Source organism: Ipomoea nil, unplaced genomic scaffold, assembly GCF_001879475.1.
Source record: "Ipomoea nil cultivar Tokyo-kokei standard unplaced genomic scaffold, Asagao_1.1 scaffold2616, whole genome shotgun sequence".
NCBI classification, from domain to species: Eukaryota; Viridiplantae; Streptophyta; class Magnoliopsida; order Solanales; family Convolvulaceae; genus Ipomoea; species Ipomoea nil.
The window spans coordinates 274,633-302,177 of record NW_017619044.1 but is presented as its reverse complement, the minus strand read 5'-3'; the positions used below and the strand labels follow the sequence as shown (position 1 = coordinate 302,177).

The window sequence follows — 27,545 nt, the reverse complement described above, 5'->3', positions numbered from 1 at the left end:
AAATTAAAAAAAAAAAAAAAAAAAAAACTCGTTAGAAAAAAAAATTCAATAAAAAAATTAAAGGATACCTGACTGATAAATTTAGTCCGCGAGATTGCAAACTCCAAGAGCCGCTCTAAGTAGTTCAAATCGGGATTTGTCCAATGGTTTCGTGAATACATCTGCAAGATTTTTGTCAGTAGAAATGTAATCTAAATTTATTTATTTTTCTTATACTAGTTCACGAATGAAGTGATGGCGAATATCTATGTGCTTCGTTCGGGAATGCTGAACCGGATTTTTGGAGATGTTTATTGCACTGGTGTTGTCGCAAAAAAAGGGTCATATTTTTCTGATCTAAACCATAGTCAGAAAGCATTTGATGCATCCAGAGAAGCTGTGTACAGCAACTTCCCGCGGCTATATACTCAGCTTCTGCAGTGCTGAGTGAGATTGAATTATGCTTTTCACTGAGCCAGGCGACTAGATTTTTTCCTATAAAGAAACACCCACTGGACGTGCTTTTTTTTGTCATCGGCGTTTCCGGCCCAGTCAGCATCACTGAACCCTGTGAGACTAAGATTAGTGTCAGTGGAATACCAAATACCATAATTAAGCGTACCTTTGACGTATTTTATAATACGTTTTACTGCCTTCAAGTGTGACTCTTTTGGATCTGCTTGATAACGTGGACACATCCCAACACATACAATGATGTCTGGTCTACTAGCAGTTAAGTACAGTAGGCTGCCAATCATACTTCTGTACAAGGTGGAGTCAACAGAAGTTCTGTTGTTGTCTTTGGATAATTTGGTTGTTGTTGAAATAGGGGTTCGGGCATCTTTGGCCAATTCAAGACCAAATTTAGATAAGATATTTTTCGCATATTTTGCTTGGGATATAAAGATCCCTTCTTTTGACTGATTGACTTATAATCCTAGAAAGTTCGTCAGCTCACCAATGATGCTCATTTCAAACTCTTGTTGCATGACTTTGACCAGTTGGTCCGTTTCACCTGTTTGTGTGGATCCAAAAACAATGTCGTCAACATAAACTTGTGCAATGGTTATGTGTTTACCTGATCGTTTTATGAATAATGTTTTGTCTGAGCCTCCTCGTTTGTAATTATTCTGAAGTAAATATTGGGCAAGCTTTTCATACCAGGATCTTGGGGCCTGTTTTAGACCATACAGGGCTTTTTGTAGCTTGTATACATAGTCCGGATGATGTGGCTCTTCAAATCATTTTGGTTGAGCAACATATATATCTTCACTGAGATAGCCGTTTAGAAAGGCTGTTTTAACGTCCATCTGAAAGAGCTTGATTTTTAGTGCACAGGCAATAGAGAGAAGTAGTCTGATTGATTCTAGACGAGCTACAGGAGCAAACATTTCGTCGTAGTCGATTCCCTCGATTTGGGAATACCCTTGGGCTACCAGTCGTGCTTTATTTCGAGCGATGTTGCCGGCTGCGTCAGTTTTGTTACGAAAGATCCACTTGGTACCTACAACATTGACATTATTCGGTTTAGGGATTAGGGTCCATACCTTATTTCTTTCGAATTGCCCCAATTCTTCTTGCATGGCCTTGATCCAGTGTTCATCGGTTAGGGCGTCTTTGATATTCATTAGTTCAATCAGCGAAGTGTAGCAGGAGTATCCGGCTAGTTCAAGATACTCGCGTTTTGGTTTACCTCTAGTTTTCACACCTGAACTGGGATCTCCAATCACATTTTGGATCGGATGATTTTTCTGGATACGAGTTGGAACGTCAATATCATCTTGATCATTGTCTGATTCTGACTCTAGTTCAGGTTCAGGTTGATTAGATATGGGCAATGAGGTAGATGACTCAGGATCTGGTTCCGGAGTACCAGCGTTAGGGGATTTAGGACGGTTAGCTTCAGGATCTATCACTGAGTCAGGTTGAGTAACTTCGACAATCTCACGTGGTTGGTCATCGATTACGACATTTGTGGACTCCATGATGGTTTTGGTCACCTTATTGTATACTCTATAGGCTATGCTATTTGTTGAATAGCCGAGAAAGATTCCTTCGTCGCTTTTTGGTTCAAATTTTGAGATCGGATTCCTATCTTTCAAAATAAAACACCGTGAGCCAAAAATATGAAAATATGTAATGTTCGGCTTCTTACCTTTCCATAATTCGTATGGTGTTTGTGTTGTGCCTGGACGAAGATAGACTCGGTTGATGATGTGACATGCTGTGTTTACAGACTCTACCCAGAACTTCTGTGGTAATCCTTTGGCGTTTAATAATACCCTTCCCATTTCCTGAATGGTGCGATTTTTTTGTTCCACGACACCATTTTGCTGAGGCGTCTTTGGAGCTGAATACTCATGAGTGATTCCTGATTGGTTACAGAAGTCATCGAACAGCTTGATTTCGAATTCTCTGTCGTGATCACTTCGGATTCGAATAATGGATTCATTTCTTTCCTTTTGGAGTTTTAACCTCAGTGTTTTGAACGCTTCAGGTGCTTCGGACTTTTCCCAGCTTGACAGGCACCGCAGATAGTTGACTCAACTTTCATCTTTGGTAAGCCACGAACACCTTTTATTTTTACAAGTTTATCGAGGAGTCTATAACTCAGATGACCCATTTTTTGATGCCATAGCTCAGCTTCACTTATGCTGGACCTGCAACAGAACATATTATTTGTTAGAATATAGCAATTATTAGTTGACCTTTTACCTTCCATAACACATTGGTTTGTTTTGTCCATAACACTGCAGCTATTTTTAGTGAAGCACACGTTCTAGTTTTGGTCGCATAATTGACTTATGCTGATAAGATTAGCGTGAAGACCATGGACAAGTAATACTTTGTCCAGCTTTGGCAAGACATCTACATTTAGTGTGCCTACGCCAGTAACCTGATCTTTAATACTGTCGCCAAAGGTAACTTCACCTTTACTGGCATTTACGTTACTTAGGAATTTGACATTTCCTGTCATGTGACGGGAACACCCGCTGTCAAAATACCATTTCTCTTCTCTTCCTGCACTTTTAGAGTGAAAAGAAACAAATGAAATATAGTCAGTCTTTTTAACCCAAATCTGTTTTGTAAAGGGTTGAATGTTCTTGTGCCTGAACTTCTCGATTCTTTGATCCTTGTAAAAGTAGTAGCATTCAGGTCTGGTATGACCTCGTAACCTGCAATAGTGACAAACGGGGTTATAGAATTTATAATGTAGCTTATTTGATCTTACTATACCATAGGTGCGTTTCATTGTGCTGGATTCAGGGATGTCCTCTGGATCAGGTCCAGACGCTTTGACAAATACCGTTTTATCTTTTGAGTTGCTCCCGGTGAAGCCCAAACAAAATTTTGCAGGAGTTTTTCTTCCGGAATCAAAGATTTTTTCAAGTGTTGAAGTGGTGTCCATCATTTGGATTTGTCGTTTGTAGGTGTTGAGCTCCTGCTTCAAGGTCTGTACTTCTTGTTGAAGTTTTTCTTCTCGGTCGGCCGCCTCCTTAAGTAGTACATTCCCAGTATGTACTTTGTTTTGTAATTTTTCTTCTCGGGCAGCTGCCTCTTTAAGTAGTACATTCCTATCAGCTATTTGTGTTTGATATACTTTACTAGCATTTGTTACAATCTCTATCTCACTAGCTAGTTTACGATTTACTTTTCGTAGGGCTTCCCATTTGGGGTACAACTTATTAAACTCAGCTTCAAAAGACAAAGCATTTAGTTCCAAATCTTCTGCGGAGACATATTCTCCACCCTCTGAGTCAGCTCCTTCAACAGATTCAGAACATCCAGTGACACGTGTAGTAAACGCGACAAAGTTACCCGAGATTTCTTCGACATCTGACCCAGCTGGTTCAACGTCAGGCTCGTCGTCGCTCCAGGTAATGGCTGACATAGACTTTTTACGTCTAAGATAGGTGGCACATTCTGCTTGTACATGTCCAAAGCCTTCACATTCATAGCACTTTATTCCTTTATTGTTAGGTTTTTCTTTGGACTGTCCTGGACGTGAGACAGACAGTTTGAAGTTTGATGCACCTGTCCTGGGACCAGATTTGGACGATGTTGTTCCCTTTTGTGAATTTCTGTTGCGTGAATTTTTGAATACCTGTTTCAGAATTTTAGAAAACTGTTTAGTCAAGAAAACAACTGTATCATCACCTGTATCGTCTGAATCAGATACAACATTATTTTCTTCAGCGGCAAAAGCAATATTTTTTTTGTTTTTTCGTGTGATCAGTTAAGATTTCCATCTCATATGTTCTAAGATTTCCCATTAACTGAGTAACTGTTTTATTCTCCCAGCCATCATGTTCTTGGATAGCTGTGACTTTCATTCTAAACCTGGGAGGTAAAGATCTCAGTATTTTCTTAACAAGCTTTGCTTGCAAGAATGGTTCACCAAGGACCATTGCACGATTCGTCAGTTCTTGTACGCGTGTGTGAAAGTTGATGATTGTCTCATCCTCATTCATTTGAAGCTCTTCGAAGTCAGACTGGACCAGCTGCAGCTTTGATTGTTTCACCGATGTATTTCCTTCGTAAGTTGACTCAAGGGCTTCCCAAGCACCTTTAGCTGAAGAGATACCTATAACAATTGAAAACTGACTTTCATGCATAAGAGAGTAAATTGTGTCTAAGGCCTTATCATTGTTTCCAGCGTTAGTTATCTCTGTTTGAGACCACTCAGTCTCAGGTTTAGCTACTTCTGTCCCGTCAGTGCTAGTACTGGGTTTGGTGGGATGAGTCCAGCCTGACACCACAGACCGCCACACTGCTTCACCTTGAGCTTTTAGGTGTCTACGAGTGCGAGAACCTATGAGACCGAACAAATAAGCAAGAAGCAGATAAATAATAAAAACCATTGACGACTTGAATTAAAGAGACTCGGAATCGCCAGATCGATAGACTAATAAATTAAGTCTACAGGCTCTGATACCAATTGAAATTGCACAGTGAGTCTTGAAAGCAAGATGTAACGTATTTTTACTTGTTTTGTAAGTTATGCATCAATTACGTTCATTAATTTAATTTGTTTAAACAAATATAAATAACGAAGACAGAAAGCATAAAATAAAGTAAAAACACAAAATAATTGTTACGCAGTTCGGAGCTCCTTCTCCTACGTCTGCGGGGCAACCCACGCCTGCCCAATCCACTATAGATGTTCACCAAAAGGAGTATTACAATTGGTAAATATAAATGACCTCCAGCCTTTACCACTACCACTCTTTCTAACACCTATTCAGGACTGAAACACGTATGCCAGAACAATCTTCACAAGATGCTTCAGTAGTACCACGTACAAATCAAGTATCCCAAATTAATTCTTCTTAACAATTGAATAACATATCAGATTAAATTAAGAAGCTTTGTGAGAAAAGTATGCAATCTGAATTGTAGTCTCAAAGTTGGCAACTTTCCTCTTTGGTGTAGCTTCCTTTTTATAGCTAATATTAAAGCCTCATTCTGATCCTTAATATTAGCTCCTTCTTTTTTGAATAAATCTCAGCCACATGTTCTTTGTTTGAAAGCTTCCATTTGTACGCTGTTGACTTTCTTTTCATTTGACAATGCATATTGTCCACTCAAAAATACTTTGATAGTTATCAAGTGGTCCAAAGGAAGATTAACACTAACAACCCTTAATTAATTCTAATAACAACACTACTAAATAAAATAGCCAATAAAGTTTAACGTGTAGAATAATTTTACACTTACAAAATGAATTTGCAAGCATAAAAGATTATTGGCTTCCTTCAGTTTGCCAATATATTAAGATGCTAATGAAAAAACATCAACATACAATTAGAATGTTTAAGTTTAAGAATGTTTTGTTTTTTGGACACTATATATGTTCTTATTTCAAATTAAATAATTATGGTATTTACCCTATTAATTAATGATTTAATTAGTAAAATACTCTTATTTATTAGTACTAGTATAACTATTTGTAAATATGCACCATTATATATTTATGTGCGATAAATAATGTCCAATGTGTAAGTATTTTTCCTAAATACAATATATTATAATATATTGTATTATTGGGTGGTTGTGGTGCAAGTGGAAGATTAAGTCAGTTAGTGACTTAATCTGTTAGGCAACTCAGGAAGGCAACTCAGGATATTCAGTTAAGCTTTAACTGAATATCTGCCTACATTGATGGCATGTAGGCTTCTAAGCAAAATAGTCCTCCCACAGCTCCCGTGTTCAGTATACACGCACCATCGAGTATTTGGGAGAGAAGTGGTAGACAAAATACTAGCCTTTATTCTGCAGGTTTACCATCTCGTGGCAATACCAACAACTATGGTTGAGGATATTCGGGCGATCCTAAAGCTTCCGCGGTAACTAGGCAGATTACTCGTTTACTATAGTTTTTGGTATCAGAGCTCTATTAATCTCTGCCTGGTTGATTAATAATTAGTAACAAATATATATTTTTTGAAAATATATTTGTTTTTGTTTTCTGAACAACGAACTGCGTAATTCCATTCAAAATTCCATGCTTGCCTAAACATATTACAGTAACAAGCTTCTACTGCTAGTTTTTGTTGTTTTTGGTTTGTCAGCATGGGTGATGACTCCGACGATTGGAGGTTCGCCGGAACGGTGGGGCTGCGGCTTTGGTTCTCCGCTGTGAGCCTTGCCGCTAGGAGGACACTGTTGTGAGTCATGATGGTCGTCGGTTGCTATGGTAAACGACGGTAACGTTCAGAGGTGGTGTTCGCATTTTTAGTGGCGGGCGGCGGACGGTGGTGGCGTCGCGATGAATTCGACGGCGGTGGCACTGCTTCCTTCTTCAGTCCGTGGCGCATCAAGCCATGGCGGCGGTCGTTAGCACTGCGCAGAGCACATATGGCAGAGTGGCTTTGGCTCCGATCGCTGCTTCTTCCCTGATTCTTCGCCGGCATCATTGCTGGTCTCTGTCTTCATCTAGGCAGCGCCTGACGGTGTGGGGTGGCGACTTCTCCGCCTAAGCCACGTACGACATCGTAGGAGAAATCAACTGCCATTCTGTTCGTCTGGTGGCATCCCTGCTTCTTCGCTGCTTCAGCTGATTTTCCGGCGATAATGAAGATATAATTGAAGATGATGGATGCGACTCCTGGTACGTATTTAAAAAAAAAAAAAAAACAATTTCCTTTATTTTTAGTTACCATATATTAATATTTGCCTCATTTTAGAATTACATATTAATTTTGATAAATGGTGATTATATTATGATTTAATATTGCCATATTAATATTATCTTAATTAATATTGTAAATTGGTTGGCAAAGGGTAAATAGTAAGTAATTGCTTGTTTGAAATAATGATGCCCTTTAATTATTCTCCCACAGCTCCCGTGTTCAGTATACACGCACCATCGAGTATTCGGGAGAGAAGTGGTAGACAAAATACTAGCCTTTATTCTGCAGGTTTACCATCTCGTGACAATACCAACAACTATGGCTGGGGATATTCGGGCGATCCTAAAGCACGAGACAGGTTACTCGTTTACTATAGTTTATGTTAGCCTTAATATTATTATCTAACACAATGAACAACAAAAATCTATTCCGTAGTTGATGCGTAGTATATTTGTAAACAAATAATACTCGGACTACGAGTTATCGATCCACAGGGAATGGGTTGTATCAAGCACTAGTTACTAATTTATTCATTAGAGCTAATCCTAACAATTGCTTAGATGATTGATTTGCATAAAATAAATAAATTAAAGTAGAGATTCAGGATTTTGAAAACAATTATAGAGAAGATGAGATTCCTGGGATTCAAGTATTTAATCACATAGTGCCAAATCTTAAGGGCAATATTAAAATATGGGTTTAACAAGTGTGAGGATGTAAGGTGGTATAGAGCTACTCTCGTAGTCACTAACACTAGTGAATTTCCACTCTCGTGGCTTAAACACCCAATAAAACAAGATCAAGCAACATAAATTCCTAACTACTACCATCTCTCGATGCGCAATAACCAAGAATTAAACCCCCTAACAAAATTACCATTTCTCAAGGTGCAACAGTTAGGTGCAATTGTGTGTGCCCTAAATTATGCCCAACTCTCGTTGTGAGTTGTGACACAAAGATAGCAAACAAAACAAGTAACTGTGACCACTAATTACAAGGATCAAACAATAAAATAACAATTGCAACACAAGTTTAAAACCCCAAATAATAATATATTAAAGAAACTGAGAGCTCAGGCACATAGGTTCATAAACACTTTTACCCAAGAATCTCTAAAGAATTTAGCCAAGCATGGCTAAATTATAGAATCATTAACTCCTCGGGGAAGGATTTTGGCGTGGGTTTCGAAATAGGGAAATCCCTAAAGTGGGATACCAACCAGGGAAAGTGTCTTTGAGAAAGGCGACATTCACCAAAGGGAATCTCGTCTTTAGCATAGGCAACATTCTAATACAGTATTACGGAAAAAAATTAAAGAATATACATTGAAATACAATATTACGGAAAAGAAAAAAAAAACATGCAGTGAAATACAATATTTTTAAATACTTTGTATTTTTTACTTGTAAAATAATAGGATAAAAAATCTATTTTCTAATGAAAAAAAAAATTTGTAGAAGATAAAATTTAAGAAAAGTGGACTAAACATGCCTTTAAAATCTTTTTCATTAATAAACCCATCGTAATAGGACCATACATGCCATTAGTACTCTTACATTTCTACTCACAAATTTTTGATTTCTAATGTGACAAGTTTTAATTGATTATTAGTTAAACTATAACATAAAAAGGAAAAAAATTGATTATTGGCTGGAAAGAAGGAAGAAGAAAACTGATTTCTTCTGATTTCTCTCGCTGGGCTGTAATGGCACGGCTGTTTTCTTTGGCTGGGAAGAAGTGGTAGAAAAAGCTTGAAATAAGGTTATATTTAAGAGGAGAAAGAAGGTGGAGCAGATATCTTGGGAACGTAAAGGAATAAATACGGTAGGTTGGGAGTAAATACAGTGGTTTACTGTATTTACTCCACCGTCTACGAAGAATTAATGAAAAATATATCTCGCCTAAGGGAAAGGCGAGATACCTTTTAGCTAATGTCGCCTATGGGAAACACACTTTCCCTTATACGTAAACCACTCCAAACATTTCCTTGTCACGAATCCCATGTTAGGATTCTTCCTCCTCGAGGAAATCACCCTAAATTATACCTAGCAAATATTAATAAAGAAAATACAAATTATCAAACGAGTACAAGAATGAACCATACGATTCTCTCGAATCTCCCTAGTCTTCTTCTTGCTTCCCAAGTTGGATTTCTCCCTGTCTTGTCTCCAAAGATCTCTAATTCTGAATTATGTCCTTCGGTCCACTTTTGACCCCAAATTTGTCTTAGGACTTCCCTTGCTCATAACTTTGACCTAAAATGGTTTAAAAACACTAACAAACACCGTAAAACATTCAAAACAAGTGTGAACCAAAATTAAATGATAAAATAAAGGATTATGCAATTAAATTACCAAAACTATGAACTCAAGCCTAACAAATATAATTAAACCAATGCTAAAAAATGTGCACAATTGGACTCACATCAGTAGTAAAATAAAATGTTCAAAATAATTTAATAAATAAAGAAACACACATATATATTTTTAAAATCATTATAATATAGAATTGGGATAAGGGTCAAATAGGCCCTTCAACTATAAGCCAAAGTACAATTAGCCCCCATAAACAAACAAAAGCTTCAATTAGGTCATTTATCTATTCACTTGTATGCAATTAAGTTTATAACTTCTTAGGTATGCGTATTGATGAACGCTTTCTTCCAGTTGTTATGGGATTGTATATCAGTGGAGGATTAATATAACTGACTGAGCCAATGCGCTCCTTGAAAAATGTCAATTCAGGCAAATTATGCTGTGCAACCGTGTGCACCATGCATGGTGCACACGGAATTGGATTCATAATTTTTATCATATAAACAGTGACAGATCTAGAAAATCATCTGAGTGGGGGCGAATATTAAATGGTGTTAGAAATGTCAATGACAAAATATCAAAAAACCATAATAAGGTTAAAATACAAAATACATTATAAATTACAATATATTTATGAGAAAATATGAAACATAATCAATTAGATAAAATAATTTTAATAACAATATATTCATAAATACTTTTAAATTTTAATTTCTTTTAGTTAGATTGATTTTTCTAAATTAATTCAAATACAATAAAGTATATTATAAACGTGTATACTACATTAATTAAATGATTTATAAAAACTAGACTAAAAGAGCATTTAATTTGTTAATTAAATGATTCATAAAAAAATAGACTAAAAATATTTAATTTATCTTGTCAAAAAATGAAAGAGAGAAGATAATTAAAAGTGTTGCTAATGAGGTTTGAACCCATGAAATAAGCCTTTTATAACAAAAAATTTGGAGATCAACCAACTAAACTATTCAAACTATTAATACTTTAAACATAAATATAGATTTTATATAATATTTCATGCTATATATATATATATATATATATATATATATATATATATATATATATATATATATATATATGGATGGGTGGGTGGGGTGGGGGGAGTGGGGGCAGCTGCCCCAAACTGGATCCGCCCTTGACTATAGATTCATAATTTCTATACTATAGATTCATAATTATTGAACTCTATATTCATAATTACAAAACACTATGTTCCTAATTTTCAATGTTAATATTTCTAATTGTTGAACTCTGTATTCACAAATCACTGAACTATATGTTCATAATTTGATAACTATACAGTTTAGAAATTATGAATCTATACTATAAAAATTATGAATCTACAGTATAGAAATTATGAATCTACAGTATAGAAATTAGGGAAAATCAACGATTTGGTCCCTCAATTGTTAGCGAAATATCAATGTAGTCCCTTAATCGCCTAATCATCGATTTGGTCCCTCGAAATAACTGTTTTTGGTTGATTTAGCCCCTCCGGTCGTAGTCCGTCAATAATCCGGCGATAGCTCCGATTTGCCCTGGGCAATTTAGTCTTTTCACACCATCTCACCTCAAAAATATGGCAGTCGAGTGTTATCATGGGCTTTGGAACCTTCGTCTGTCTAGATCCTTCGTCCGGCCTCCCCTAGGTCATCGCCATCAACATCGCAGCGATCAGACGGCTTTGGAGCACTTTCGTGATCGCGGTCCAGATTCATCTATGGCGACGCCGGCGGTAGCCCCTCTCGACCCCCTGGAGTTGTCGTAAAGCCTCAGCGGAGTGATCTCCATGGTCGAATTAAAGAACGACTACCGGTTGCGAAGTTGGGTGGTCCGAGTCGCCCTTCGTCTATGGAGGATTCTTCGGCAGTAGAGGTGTTGCAGGGGCAATAGAAGGAGGGGGACAATCCGTGGGATATGTTACGATCACAATTCACCAACCAATTTGATGATCGCCGACTTCCAGAAATGTTGGAGACAGTTGCGTCTCCATGGAGCTCCCGGGCAGATACGGAATTGGTTAAGGCTTCAGCCGGTGGTGGGAGTGTCGACGGGGCCGGCGCTCCTCGCCCTACCGGTCAGGGCACAGTTCGACAACCTGTCGTGGCTGATGGTGGAGTTCGGACAGCGGTCGCGACTGGAAACCTCGGTGCTCTGTCGCGATCGCCTGTCGATCAGGCTAGGGTGGCTCAGGTCGACTCTTTTTTTTTTCGGCGTTAAGCTCCTTTCGACTAGGTTCAACGTGCCGGCAAAGTTTTGGACCGATGCTCTGCCTACTGGAAACAGTCATCTCAGTGCCATGGTCTGGGGCGGTGTTGCATCTGAGACTCTCAATCTCAACGGTAATCATATTTTGCCGAAAGTTTATTTCGCTTCGTTTGTCATCTTTTTCTATTGTGTAGTAAGCTCTATGCCTTTTATGATCAATGAGGAACAAAATCGTAGCAACAAGTTTTAGGAAGGGCAAGATAACATGTAATCTAATTAGGTTTTGTCTGCTTTGTGCAGAGGATACTTTGTGGACTGGAATTCCTAGGGATTATAATGATCTAGGTGTTCTAAAAGCATTAGCTGAGGTTATAAAACTTGTTGATGATGGCCAATATGCACAGGTTACTGAACCCAACAGATCCAACAAGCTCAAAAGCACTATTTTTCTGGCGATGAGCTCCTTCTAATGAGCAGACGAGATGGAGCTCCCTCTGGCGAGCTCGAGCTTCTCCAGCGAACCAGCACGCGACGGACCACCGTACCCAGCAGATCCGACGGGCTCAGCGGCTGATTTTGTGATAGATGGACTTGGCTCCATTTTTCGGCCGACGAGCGTTTTCCGGTGAAGCTTGGTCATGGAGGATGAAGAAGATGGTGTGAAAAGACTAAATTGTCCAGGGCAAATCGGAGCTATCGCCGAATTATTGACGGACTACGGCCGGAGGAACTAAATCAACTAAAAACAGTTATTTCGAGGGACCAAATCGATGATTACGCGATTAAGGGACTACATTGATATTTCGCTAACAATTGAGGGACCAAATCGTTGATTTTCCCTAGAAATTATGGATCCAATTACGTGTGCACCTTGCATGGTGCACACAGTTACACAGCATAACGCTCCGTCAATTCATTGGTGGGCTGTCATCAAAGACTTATGCTGCCATCATGGATGCTTATGCAAATTAAATCAGGGACTTTGGGCAAAACCAGAGGATGTGTTCTTCAGTAAGAGGGATATGCTCAGAAAGAAGAAGACAGTTTTGGGGTATAATGTCATGGTTAAAGCTTATGGGAAGGCAAAGATGTATGATAACGCTTTCTTCCTCTTCATGGGCATGAAGAATGTTGGAAATTTATATAGTAATGGAGATTAATGGTTCAGATGGACTACCATGAAAGCTTAAATAATATTTGGAGTTGTGGAGTTATAAATATTATTTTAGTTTGGTAGAAAGTTAATATGGAGAATGAGATCGCTGGAAGGCTTTGTCTATCAACCAACATTGGGAGATTATTCCACAATATAGGGGAATTGTGTATTTCATTTGGAAAATGATTATACAGCACGTAAGCTTCCAATTTCCCAAACTTACATGCAAAAGTGTGCTTTTGAAAATTAATATATATATATATATATATATATATATATATTTGCACAGTTATTTGCATGCGGTTCACAACCTTACAAAGGTTCATAATTACATATATATTCATGTTGAACATGATTTATGTAATTAATATTCTCTTATGATAAATATATCATTTAAGATATATTTTATGGAAGATAAGTTTTTAAAACTGCAGAAAACTTCCATGTAACTTCTCCAACAGTCATATTTTCATTTATAAATAGTTTGGAGAAATATCTGAAAAGATACATGCAATAAACTTGCATTAATCTTGATATTTCACAGTTCTACAATTCTATAGGAAATTCTTAAGCAAAGCAACTTAAGAATTTCATTCATCATCTTGTATCCCATAAGATTAAATCTTGAACCTTGTTGCTTTTATATAGGGAGATTTAAAGCTTATAGGAAAATGATTACACGCCTGAAGATATCAAATGATCCAGTTTTTGTTCCCTGTTGTTTTTTGTATTTTTTTTGTATTTCAAATGTATTACAGATTACAAGCATTTTTTCCAACAAAGAAACCGACAACTTTTTTTTTAATTAGTTAAATTAAGAGTTAATTTTATTTTTGTCATAGATTTATAGGTGACAACCTCTTTTTATCAGAACATTCACATTTGGTCATAGTATTCTTGTGACATGACCATTTTTGGTCAGCTGTCTACAAAATCCTTGAAATGCCATTATATACAAAGACATTTCGATCATTTTTATACAAAGTTAGTTAACCCCGTTATATTTTTATGTTTTTTTTTTTTTGAAAAAAATCACAATTAAAGACCAAAATGATTTTGTATTTAATGATATTAAAACTATTTTGTTAATGTCGTTAAAAACTTTTACAAGGCTAAATGGATAGAATAACAGACTAATAGTGATTAATCTAAATAATCTAAACTAACACATTATGCCCCCATGTAAGATTGAACTACAAACCTTCAGTTTACAAGACTAATGCTCTACCACTAAGCTATAAGGGCTAAGTATCCATGTAGATTGGATACAAATATGAAAACGGAATAGAACATGTTAGTTGTTATAGCTTCAATGGGATACAAATACAAAAACTGAAACTACTAAAATAAGAGAACTTCTGCTAGTTTCAATTGACCTGATGGGCAAGGTACCCAATAGGCCATTGAGAGATGAGTCTAGAAGACCCCCGTTTATTCCCCAAGGCCAACGGCAGGCAAGGAGACCTTCTGCTAGTTTCAACCGACCTGATGGGCAAGATAGAAATCAGAGTCCACATGCTAGTAGTGGCGAAGATTTTCTCAAGAGATGTAAGCTTGGATTTGACCATGAAAAAAGCGACCCAAATCATACCAATCCTCTCAAAGGAGAGAGTACTGAGAGTTCTGACAAGGAATCACCAACTCCACCACAAGATGATGAGATATTTAAAAAATGAAAGAAACTGGGTTGATTCCAAATGTTGTAGCAATGCTTGATGGGCTTTGCAAGGATGGATTGGTTCAAGAGGCAATGAAGCTCAGCGGCAAACTATATCGTGCACCAGGGTGCACAATACATTGTGCGCCTTAAGAGTTATTTGTATTATGTTAAGAGTTTATATGTATTATTTTAAGAGTTTATATGTATTATGTATTATGTTAAATTATGTGTATTATGTTATGAGTTTATGTATATTCTGTTATATAATTATATACATACGAAACAGGGGATTTTTTTGGCACACAATGCATTGTGCGCCCTAGTGGACGATATAACAATTGAAGCTTAGCTCTTTGGGCTTATGCGTGAAAAGGGTACCCTTTCGGAATTAGTTATTCTTAAATGGAATAAGGGCCAAATTGGCCACTGAACGTAACGCGATAGTGCAATCAAACCACTCGAACTAAAAAAAAAAGTGCAATAGTCCATTCAATAGCCCAAATACCTCCAATTTCACCTGGTAGCCGGTGGTCAACCCTTCTTCCCAGTTGCTCACTGATGTGGTTATTAGGTGGCATTAGTAGGCAGCTTGTGTATTTTCCTTCTTTCTATTTCCCTTCCAACGTGTAATAACATCAACAAAAGCCTATGAAATTCCCAAATTGTTTGAGTCTCCTTCTTCGCTCTTCTTTCTCTTCTTGATTCCAGAAACCCTAGGAGCTCTTGCCTTTCTTCTTTACTAGTTCTAAATCTTGTTGTTATACATGAACATGTTTTCCATTGTAGCTTCACTTTGAATTGCTGCCTTCCCTTCTTGATCTCATAGTCATCATCCCTGTTAAAGTCAACATGCCAACCTATACTTTCAACAATGTTCTCATTGAGCTTTTTCGTTATCCTAGGTTCAAAGTTACTAGGCCATTTCTCTACCTCTTTTCCGCATCTTGCAATCCTTGTCATGGTACCTACCCTTATATCTTCCAACATCTTCACTATTGGTTTGCTCCTTGCCTTAACAATTGTTCCATTAAATGCCTCACACATGTTGTTGTCTACTGAATCAAATTTCACTTCAGTTCTCATGAAAGCCTTGCACCAATACTTAGTAAGATAGTTGGCCAAATCGGCTTTAGCTTGTGCATCCTTTAATCCTAGTTGCTCAACCATTGCTTCAAACTGCTGTGTAGTGGTTGCATTTGCACACATCCAAAAGTGCATTTTCAAAACCTTTCCTCTATGTTTCTTGCTCCAATTAGCATGTATATGTCTTGCACAGTTCCTATGTTCCACATTTGGCAGAAACCCACTTCATAACCCCTTTGATAAAACAACCATCAAAACCAATTAATTATAGGTCTACACCCAAATAGAAACCCACTTTTCATTGATTGGAAACAAACATATATTCTCTGAAATGTACAAGGTGCTTCTGGAACTACCCTAGTAGTCTTGATAGCAATAGTGCTTCCAGGATTAGAGTTCAAACACTCTTGAGCATAATCTCTTATTCTCTTGAACTGCTTTGAATACCCTAGATTCACCATGTGTAAAACTGCTTTTTGTGACCTTCTCACCATAGTGATGGTCAAATTAATCTTCAACTCAGACTGAATATGATCTCTAAGCTTGGTATGTTGCATGGTTGGGTCTTTTATAATTATATCTTCATATTTTTGTTCCAACCATTTTTGAGTTACCAATTTCAGCTTGTATTTGTTATTGCACCTATGATCAAGTAGGCATGTTTAATTTTCAGCTGGAAACACCTATACCTTTCTTCCCAACTACAATGACAAAGAAAAGGATACCATGCAACACATTTAACCCTCACCCTCATACTCTCATTCTTGTAAAAGTATATATTCCTTAGATGGATGTGTTATATGTTGTGAAACTTCTTCTTCTTCTGACTCTTGGGTTGGTGGGTCTACTGAGTCATAATAGTAGTCATCACTACATGCCTCACCCTCAACTGTTTTCATTTTAGTGCCATCTAGGTTCACTTCATTGTTTTTTTCCTTAACCTCCTTTCCCTTTGCCTTTCCATTTCCCTTTCCCTTACACTTAACAGTACCCTCATCTTCCCGTTCATACTGCAAGTCCACATTAATATGTGTATCATCTTCATACTGTAGTTCTGTATCTTTAACAAAATCCCCCCCCCCCCCATGGTGTAATTTTAGTTCTACATTGCACATCACTACAAAACCTAACAACAAAACAATCCATTCTCAGCATTTAAATTACACAATTTATCCAGTTATAACAAAAATCTGACTGAATTTTTAGGGTTTATGTTAGACAATTCTGACTCAAATTTCCATTAAAGGCAATAACCACTTTTCTACTACTTTATTCTTAAGGTTTAGTGACCACGACTCTGACTCCAAATTCCATTGAACAATGCAAGCAATTTTCTACTTTATTATTAGGGTTTAGGGACCACAACTCTAACTCAGTATTCCATTCAACAAGAAAACTATTTTTCTACTTTATTCTTAGGGTATAGGGACCACACCTGTGACTCTATGTTCCATTAGAGAATGCACACCAAACGACATCAAGTTCTGTACAATAAAGCTTAGCAAACGACAAGGATGGACCACATAGTACAAAAACAAAACTAAAGCAAAGCAGAGATGTCGGGATTTAAGTTTACAAACAAGATAAAGTCACAACATTTTCACAAAAACAAACAACAAACCGACACCCAACTATAAAATAACTCACAAATTCATACCTGAACAAAAAGAAATTAAAAATGCAAAGTGAAAGCCTTCAAACTCTTCAAACAATGAACCAACTACGTTATCACTCTTTGGGCATTTTTTATTGGAGTAAGAAAGAGTATACGAAGGTTTAGGGATTTCTGAATTTGAGGATTTCTTCGATTTGGGGATTTTGGTGGATTTGGTATTTTAGTTGATGTTATTACACGATGGAAGGGAATAAAAAGAAGGAAAATACACAAGTTGCTTACTAATGCCACCTAATAAGCCACATCAGCGAGCAACTGGGGAGAAGGGCTGACCACTGGCTACCAGGTGAAATTGGAGGTATTTGGATTGTTGAATGGACTAATTGCACTTTTTTTATGTCGAGTGGTCTGATTGCACTATCGCGTTATGTTTAGTGGCCAATTTGGCCCTTATTCCTTATTAAATTAAACTATATTTATTGAAACTACACATACACACATGTTTGCATGTGCTTATATTTTACATAGTGAGGGTAGAACTCATCGACAAAATAAAAAATATCGAGGGTAAACTTGATAATTAATAAGAAATTATAAATGTACAACACAAAGAACATTAAATAAAAACATTTAAGGTCACTTATATCACTAATTAATTTTTAATTTTAATGTTAAAATAATGGTCAAAAGATAAAATGAGAAAGATAAAACTGAAAATATATATATATATATATATATGTGTGTGTGTGTGTGTGTGTGTGTGTGTGTGTGTGTGTGTGTGTGTGTGTGTGTGTGTGTGTGTGTGTGCGCGCGCGCGCGCAAAGGAAACACAAATAACACAATGAACAAACACTTAATACAACGTAACTTATATTATCAACACAATTTTTATTCCAGCCTTCCAGGTAATGACTAACATAATTCGCTCTTATTAAATTGTAGAGATGTAGAGATATTTTTGTAATTATAAAATTAGTAGATAATTGATATATATGCATATTTAACCCCAAAAAAAATGCAAATTGTCCGATTAGTAGAGCATGATTATTGTACAATAACGACTTCAAAATTATTTTTAGTAACTAGCAAAAGTTGCAGTAATTAGCTGAGGATGTGCACTACGTAAATTCTGCATTATAACTCCTAGCCAACAAAAGATAACAAGGAGGCAAATTTAAGTTGCTCATAATTGATCGACTCATACTAAAAGACCAACAAGGCACTATAGCTGGAGTCAAACTTGTATATTTACATGTAACATATATTCATTTCCTTATATTTTTCAAATTGTTGTTCCCCATTTTTGTACTTTATGCGTCACCATGAACATATTTCTTATATTCGCTTGGACTCTAATTCATGTGGTGATGTAATGCTGAATTTTCTTCTTGTTGTCTATGAACCATTGAGCTAAGCTCGTGCCGAGATTTGATGCTGAAACTGGTAATAGTGTAAGATGGGTTTTGCAAACTGTAAATGTAGTCAACAAATATACAAATGATCATTTTCACGTATAGCACCAATATCTTCCACCTCAGACCCATTACCCATAAAAACTTTACTTCCTCTCTTCCCAAACCTGTTCTCTGCATTCAACACAAAGATTAGGATTTAACACTTGCATATATGTAATGCTTCATTGCATTAATAAATCATCTTTTTCTTCAGTAAATGAGGATAGGATTATATTTGTTACCTGCAATACTCAAAAGCTCTTCAATGGAATTAGGAAGGTGGATGAGCTTGCCTCTACTTTGGTCTTTTAGTTCATCATCATTTGGATGATGCCCATGTATTATCACTCGTGTCGGAAACGTTCCAATTGAGGCAAATGTTGTGTGGTTTCCTGCAAGTTATCAAGAAGATTAATGGTACAACATAGAAGACATCAAATTGGAACTTCTCCATCTATCATGTCTAGCTGTGAGCTTACTGTTTTCTTGTTGGTTTTGTCCTTCATTATTGCTTCCTTGTCCCTCACCTTCTGCACTAACCTGCAGATTAGAGACAAAACATCATCTTAGGAAGCAAAAGCAATCTTTACTGTAGTTGTTTTGTGGTCAGATGATTAACATTAATTGTCACTTGATAATGGCTGTACAGGTGAACATTTTAATTACATCGTTTTCGTTCGGGTCGCCCAGCAAATCTTTTACAATTGGTATCTCATCCAATTCCTCCTTTTTCAGTCCCTTCAAATGCTGAGAATGCATAAAACTCCCTGTCAGGATGGTGAGTTGTGAATATGCTAAAAGAAAATTTAATCTTGTCAAAGTTTACCTGAGAAAAATTGGAAAGAATTTTGTTGCCATCTTCAGTAAGGGGCTGCAGCAATTGCTTGAAATGGTGATGGCTGATACGGATGACCTGAGAAAGCCTCCTGCTTCTCACTGTGAATGGCTGTGGGATATTAAAGATCACACCCACTTCCCCAGCCATTTCTGTAGATCCCAGTTTTGACAAGAACTGTTTACATAATCAATGGAAGAAGATCATATCAGGCTCACTTTTGCAGTTCAATTGTTTCAGTTCTAGTTATTATTGTATTGTAACTACTAACCTGTTCTGTCCCATTTATGTATGCTAAAACATCCTGCAGATGTAAAAGGTTGTTTACTACGATGCAGAAAGAAAGGGAAGATTAATTGCAGCAATAATAGTACTAACCACTTCACCAGATACAATGACATAGAAATCTGTTGGTATTTCATTCTGGATAATGATGTCAACTTTGGGTGGAAAGTATTCTGCTTTTAGTTCACATACCTGTGTAATAACCATATACAAAGAAACACAGGTCACAACCATATTTTGTTAACATCTCCAGTTTGGAGATCAAGAAATAGATTTCTAAGGGTAACTCTAGCCAAGTTGGTCAGACTGTTCACTTAGTGACCACAAGGTTACTTCTAGTACAGTGGAAGTAACCTATTAGCCTTCTTGGTTTGAACTGTTCAGCTATGAGTAACCTAGGCTGGTTTCCCTCTTTGTGGTCCTTTGCAAACTAAGATTATAAGGTGAGGTTTACCCAATGCACTCCCTCAGATAGTGGCTACGGGTTTCCTCGTCACTCAAAAAAGGAAAGAAAGATGTTACCAACTGAAGGATGAAGTCTTCAGAAACACCCTTGAAGAGGTAAGTGTTTTCAAGAGTGGAACAAAACAGGTGCTGAGCAATGGCAGATCTTATAGCCTTGGGCAGGTCTTCCAACACTTGTTGCTGCAACTCAGCTGTCTTAAATTTCAGTCTCACATGAGCAAACATTTGCTCTTTCAGCCCTTCTGCAAGTCGGTTCTTCCTCGCGTATCGCAGCGTATTATTGATCGCATCTCTCTACACACCAAAACCAACCATTATTATTATAACCTTTCGCATAGATCAAGACTCTGATACCAAATTGAAGTATGCACTTATAAATACCATGGTGAAAGTTCTCACTGCACTGTGGACAATGAGATTAGTCATGGTTCCAATCAAGTAAGCTGTGAGGCCAATGTTGAAGAGCATGTAGAAGATGGTGAAGATCTTCTCTCCAGTATTCACTGCGTATAGATCTCCATAGCCCACAGTAGCTAGAGTGACAATGGACCAGTAGGTAGAGTAAGTGTAACCAAGCCATAAACTTCTATCCTTAAAATCTGGAACCTTAGATCCTATCCATGTCCTGTCTGAATCATGGTAGTGAGTTGCAAGCCAGAAGTAGAAGCAGCCGGCCGAGTGGACCACGAATAAAGTCACCTGCCATGGATCAAAACATACATATGATCAAAATAAAGTCGGGTCGGGCCATCTCCCGAGTAGAGTTAGGCTCTATAAGTGCTACATACTCGAACAGAATCACTATAAGAAAAATGCACATACGCATATTAGCTTGAAGGTCCTTGTCCAGAAGTAGCTGATACGAGTGTCCTTCTCAAGCCGGGAGAAGAAGGCACTGACACGGCGAAGCCGCCATAGTCGGAGCAAGTTGAGAAAGCCGAAGACAGCACCACGGTGCGCTTTGCCGGTGATTACTTGGTATATGGTTTGGAAGGGAATAGTTGAAGCTATATCCATTGGGAAACCAAGATGTGTAACATACCTTCAACCAACACGAAATATATATCTTTCATGATCATATAAAAGTTATGATAAATGTGGGATCAAAATGTAAGATTGAGAAGTGAAGGTGTGATACCTCAAAGCAATTTTCTTATGATCATCCACAAGCAAATAGGTAGATTTGTCCAAGTAAGCCACAAAGAAAGTGAGGATAATATCAATGCCAAAGAAAGCATCCACTACCAAGTCAACCGGTTGAAGAGACCCAGTTGCCACCTTTCTAAATGCTAGCTCGAAAGGGGATGACCATGCCGAATACACCACTAAGATCACAAGAAATAATTGCCACACCCTGAAATATGGCATCTCGGGAGCTAAGAAAGTATACATGGACAAATAGTATATTGCAATAGAGTCCGTAGTACTAAAAAAAAATAATTTTGAATTAAATTTGAACCAATTTATTCGATTTTTCAGTTAGAAATTGAAAATTGATATATTATATGTATTTATTATACTTGAAAACTAGACATCTCATTGCTAGAAAACCACCCTTCTCAAATTGATATATTATGGCCCTGTTTGGTAAAAAATTAGTCTATAGGCCAATTTTGGCTTATTTGACCACTATTAATTGTTTGATTTAGTTAAAATATCTATATAAATGTTTGGTTAATTAGCTTTTTGCAACTCTAAAAGGTTAAAATTAAAAAAGCTACTCCTAGCAACTTTGTCAATTAGCTTTTTGAGAAAAGAAATTATATCAAACAGCTATCAGCTAACAGCTAATTTGCCAAACACTTTTCCACAATCAGCTAATGTTATCAAGTATTTATACTCTCTAATTAACACAACAGCAAACAGCTATCAGCTAACAGCCATTTTACCAAACAGGGCCTATATGTATTTATTATACTTGTAAACTAGACATCTCATTGCTAGAAAATCACCCTTCTCTCGTTCACTAACTTTTATAACCCCCACAAAGATATAAGACATTTTTCAAGCTAACTCTTTTTTTAAGAGTCCAGATAAACTGCAATCACTACTCAAGTGTGAATTAGGTAAATCGATCATGTGTAATAGCTTATATTCCATAAATCACACATGAGATATTAAATTATAGGAAAAATGACATTTTTTACCCTTGAATTATATGTTTATAGTACATTTTCTTCCTGAGTTATTCATGTAAGCACATTAGCCCCCTCAATTATTCTAAAAGTGGCGGGTTTTCCCCTTTATATATTAAATTGACATTTTTACCCTTAAAGTAAACATTTAATTTATTTTTCTTCTCCAACAAATTATTGCTTATACGTAGGGATGACCACGGTTCAGTTCGAACTGAACCGGACACTATAGCAATCGAATTGAAGGTTTCCGGTTATGATTCAGATCCAGAACTCAATATTTGGATTTCAATTTATTAAAATCATGAATCGAAAAAACTGAATCCTGAACCGTGAACCGCCGGTTTGAATTGGAACAACTACTAGCGTTAGCTTAAAATTAGAATTATAATATTTACAAATAGTGTATGTTCTTTTTTACATTTATTCTGATTCTCACATATAAGTATATATGACCATGATTTGGTTTTGATTTTGAACCGTCGGTTCATGGTTCCGGATCCAGTTTGAACTGCCGGTTCAAGCTTTATTTTAAATTTTTTTTTTATTTTTAAAATAGTCTAAATTCAACAATAAATGTATTTTATTTTTTCAGTTCAGAACATGAATCGTCCATCCGGTTCACGATTTTAATAAACTCTAAATATCGAGTTTCGATTCTAAATTGTAATCGGAATATTTTGGTTTGGTTGCTACAGTGTCTATTCGGTTTGAACCAAATCGTGATCATAATTTGTTGGAGAAGAAAAATAAATGAAATATTTATTTTAAGGGTAAATATATGTCCATTTAACATTTCAGGGAGAAAAATTGCCACTTGAATAATTCAGGAAAAAAAATGCTATAAATATATAACTCAGGGGCGGGAAAAAAGTGATATTTCACTTAAATCATATTAAATAAATAAATAAACAGTATGTGAAGATCTCGACCCATTTTTAGACATTATTTTTTATCACTACTATAGTAATTTAAAGAATTTCCTTTTCAATTGAAAATTTTAAATTTTACCACCTTAATTAGGTAATTGAAAATCACCAAAAAAAAAATAAAAAATAGTGGTGTCTAGCTTGTGCTACCATATTTCTATCCTATATATTTTATTTGTTCTATGTACTATTCATTGGTTTAATTAATTCTTTACAATTATTTTCTTTAATATCTTATTAAAATTTTTAAATTTAAAATTTTATGTTTAATACGAAGTAATATTTTTAATATAGCTTCTAAGTATATATAAATTATATACACTAATGCTAAACTAAGATATTTCAAAGAATTGAATGGTAAGTAAACTTTCTATTTTTACTATAGTAGGTGGATTTTTTGTTCTAAAAATTTTGTAAATATTGGAGAAAAATTTTAAATATTAATATTTCAGCTAAAAATTTACTGGTTTTTAATTTGTTTTCTTTTGGTCTTTCTAGATTTCTCTATGCTAAATAAAATTATTGGAGAAAAAATAATATTCGATAATAATAATAAAAAAACAGTTTGATACGTACCGGTATCTACGATCATATGGAGCAATGACAAATCTTCTGAGCTGAACAGATCCTTCACCCATTACAGTACCAAAAGCCGGCAAGAGGCTGCTGGAAACTGAGGCCAAGTTTCTTATTTCGCCGCTGGAACGTCGCCGGTACAGCAACGGCATCGGAGACCTCGTCTCCGACAACGGCACCGGCGATCGTGCTTCCGATGAGGCCATCTTTCAGAACGGAGACTTATTGGGTTTACGTGTTACATTTGTTGCCTGAGTTCACTGGGATGAATAATATATAGCTAGCATGGAGACATGGTGTGATGTATTATTTATTTATTTATTTATTATTATTATTATTTTATATATATAGTATGTGATCGTTTTTTTTTTTCTGAAAGGTGATCGTTTAATTGATATATAATAAAATGTCCTATAAATAAATAATTATTTCATTGTTTTAGACCTTCGATTTTGGTCGGTCAGGCCAACAACTATATATAAGATTAGTTAATGTCAAACATAATACATCTTTCAAGGTAATGGATATATTAAGAATGGATCCTGATTGAAGAAAACCGACCCTAAGAAAGATGGAGAGTCGACTCGGATAAGGTCGGCTTAAGGTGGACAAAGCCACTCGGGCTCAACCACTATGGTCTGCTACGACATTAAAGACGGAGGCCATGAAGAGGCTCGACCGGCAAGGTCGTCCTCCATGGTTGGCCTTCGAAGTCGGCCTCAAGGGTCGACCCTGAGATTGGCCTCCTAGGTCGGCCTCCGAGAGCGATTTGGAGATTACCTATTCTGGTGGGTCACGCCACTATATCATACTAAGGCTGCCTCCCCCCTCCATCCACATGGTAGACAATTCTGACACTTTAAAAAAAGATTTGTTTTTCTTTCTTTTAATTTTTAAAAATGATAATTAAAATAATTTTTTATATATATAATTTGACATTATGACATAATATTTAAGTGAAACTTAAAAGAACTTATAAAAATTGTTATTTGTACATTTTTTGAGTTTTTAATGGTCCAATTGCACATTTTTCTTGTTCGATAGGTCAATTGCACAATGTATATTATAGGACTCAAAAGCTAAATGTTATTTGCAAACAAGTTTGCATATGTTATCATAGCTTCACAACTTATTTTATTTATTGAATGCATATGAACTAGTTAACTCTATCCAATATGCTCTGATCTGTTTGATGATCATTTGGAGAGTTCTTATTTTGCAAGGCTTTCAGTAACGCTCTCCTTGAGTTGAGTTTCCTCCTTCAATTTGATCCATAAAAATAAAAACTAAAATTAAAAAAAAAATTAAAAAAAAAAAGTATACAATTTTGCACCATCTATCGCTATACAAAAACCAAATGGCCCCTTATTAGTGTATAGTTTAAGTGAATAAATTAAACTCAATCTAATATTTCATTCTCTTATTAGTCAAGCGCCTATAAACTCCTAAATAAGCTCTGCCAAAAATAGCCTAATAATCCTTATATTCCAAAACTTTTCATTGGGAGCATTCCAAATTTTCCAAACCATAATTAACTGACAACAACCGTACGTATTCATCCAAGCAGTTAAAATTCACATTCACCCAATCCATTTATCCCCTCACAAATAATACCTCCCACCTTTTCCCAACATGACACAACATTTCCACAAGATACACAAATATGAAATGTCGTAGTTTTATTGCAATTATTTTTAATCTAGAGTTAATGAACGATTTGGTCCCTCAATTATTAGTGAACTGTCAATGTAGGCTTCCAATCGCTTATTCATCGATTTGGTCCCTGAAAACAATTATTTTTAGTCGATTTAGTCTCTCAGGCCATCTTTAGTCGACGACCGGAGGGACTAAATTGACTAAAAATAATTATTTTCGGGGACCAAATCGACAGCTTGATGAACTAAACCGACTAAAAATAATTGGGACCAAATCGATGAATAAGCGATTGAGAGATTATATTGACAATTCGCTAATAATTGAAGGACCAAATCGTTCATTAACTCTTTAATCTATTATTAACTTTTAATTTATAATTTTATTTCAATATAAATAATAATTAGCATTATCATTAAAATATAAATATTTTGTAAAAAATAATTTTAAAAAAAAATAATTTTGTAAAGGATTTATGTTCATGCTTTAAAAGATAAACCAAACAGAAAATATATAGGTTTCTAACTTTCAGTCGAATTAAAAAAAAAAATTATTTTTTCTTTCAGCCGAACACTTGATACAAGTTATTTACATTTCAATTATTTTTTATATTGATTTTAGTATTGATATATAAAATTTATATATTTAGAAACTATAGTAACAATATTTTTGTTTTTTTCTTTTCTTATTTTTATTTTTTTAAAGAAATATAAAATTTCTCTAGTTAGTAAATGTACCTTAACATCTACATTTATGACTCAAGCAGTTTTTTAATCTTTAAATCTCAGGTTCATGATCCCCATTATTCCATTATTAAAATCAAATGACCCTTTGGTGTATATTTTAATTAAGTTAATAAAGTATAAATGACTTAGAAATCTTACTAATAAAGTTCAAAATCCCAGCTAACCCCATATTATAACCAAATGGCCCCTTGACACACACATATATATATATATATATATATATATATATATATATATATATATATATATATATATATATATATATATATATATATATATATATCCATACACACACACACATTGTGTGTGTGAATTAAATCTTGCTAATATAACATATAGGTCAAATTTGCAACTGGGCATTGTTTAAGCTAAGATGATATATAGATAGGTTACATTATTGTTGTTTGTTAATTATAATGCACTATCCAAGTCAATGATCAATAGTTGAAGATGTCGCCAAGAGCAAATTTGGTGAGTTTTATAGATATATTTAGACATAGGCCCTGTTTGGTAAAAAATTGGCTTATAGGTCAATTTTGGCTTATTTGACTACTATTAATTGTTTGATTTAGTTAAAATATCAATATAAATGTTTGGTTAATTAGTTTTTTGCAACTTCAAAAGGCTAAAATTAAAAAAGCTACTCCTAGCAACTTTTTCAATTAACTTTTTGAGAAAAGAAATTATACCAAACAGCTATCAGCTAACAGCTAGTTTACCAAACACTTTTCTACAATCAGCTAATGTTATCAACTATTTATACCCTCTAATTAACACAATCAGCTAACAGCCATTTTACCAAACAGGGCCATAGTCATTATGGTCATTAAAGAAGTGTCCCTGCTATTTCTTATAATGTCATCCAACAAAAACTCTCTATTGGATTGTGTCTTCAAAGCTAGAGTAAGGCTCTGTTTGGTAAAAAGTTGGTCTATAGGCCAATTTTGACTTATTTGACCACTACTAATTGTTTGATTTAGTTAAAATATCAATATAAATGTTTAGTTAATTAGCTTTTGCAACTCTAAAAGACAAAAATTCAAAAAGCTACTCCAAGCAACTTTTTCAATTAGCTTTTTGAGAAAAGAAATTATACCAAACAACTATCCGCTAACAACTAATTTACCAAACACTTTTCTACAATCAGCTAATGTTATCAACTATTTATACCCTTTAATTAACACAATCAGCTAATAGTCATTTTACCAAACAGGGCCTAAGATTAGCTATCTCCTCACCGAGTAGATTCCTATGAGATGTTACTTATGAACTGAGTCAATGTGCTTCATTCAAT

The 27,545-nt window shown here is 35.6% G+C and overlaps 1 protein-coding gene, 1 long non-coding RNA gene and 1 other non-coding gene across 4 annotated transcripts; 1 reads left to right on the top strand and 2 right to left on the bottom strand.

Moving 5' to 3' along the window:
* Positions 1-4,185: 4,185 nt before the first annotated feature.
* On the top strand, positions 4,186-18,680 carry LOC109154295. Its single transcript, XR_002049673.1, has 3 exons — positions 4,186-4,198; positions 11,276-11,282; positions 18,600-18,680. It is a non-coding gene; the product is annotated as an uncharacterized LOC109154295 (long non-coding RNA).
* TRNAT-UGU lies at positions 13,989-14,060 on the bottom strand. Its single transcript has one exon. It is a non-coding gene; the product is annotated as a tRNA-Thr (tRNA).
* On the bottom strand, positions 18,633-24,093 carry LOC109154293 (potassium channel KAT3-like). Of its 2 annotated transcripts, XM_019302118.1 has the most exons (12): positions 23,853-24,093; positions 21,351-21,566; positions 21,035-21,254; positions 20,594-20,911; positions 20,270-20,506; positions 19,841-19,939; positions 19,734-19,766; positions 19,454-19,639; positions 19,294-19,374; positions 19,107-19,167; positions 18,870-19,019; positions 18,633-18,759 (listed from the first exon to the last, which is right to left on the bottom strand). In XM_019302118.1, the coding sequence occupies exons 1-12, from the start codon at positions 24,056-24,058 to the stop codon at positions 18,656-18,658; spliced, it is 1,911 nt and encodes a 636-aa protein (XP_019157663.1). In that variant the 5' UTR covers positions 24,059-24,093; the 3' UTR covers positions 18,633-18,655. The 2 variants fall into 2 exon arrangements, with proteins under 2 accessions (XP_019157663.1, XP_019157664.1); XM_019302119.1 differs by lacking the exon at positions 19,294-19,374.
* Between the last annotated feature and the right edge of the window lie 3,452 nt (positions 24,094-27,545).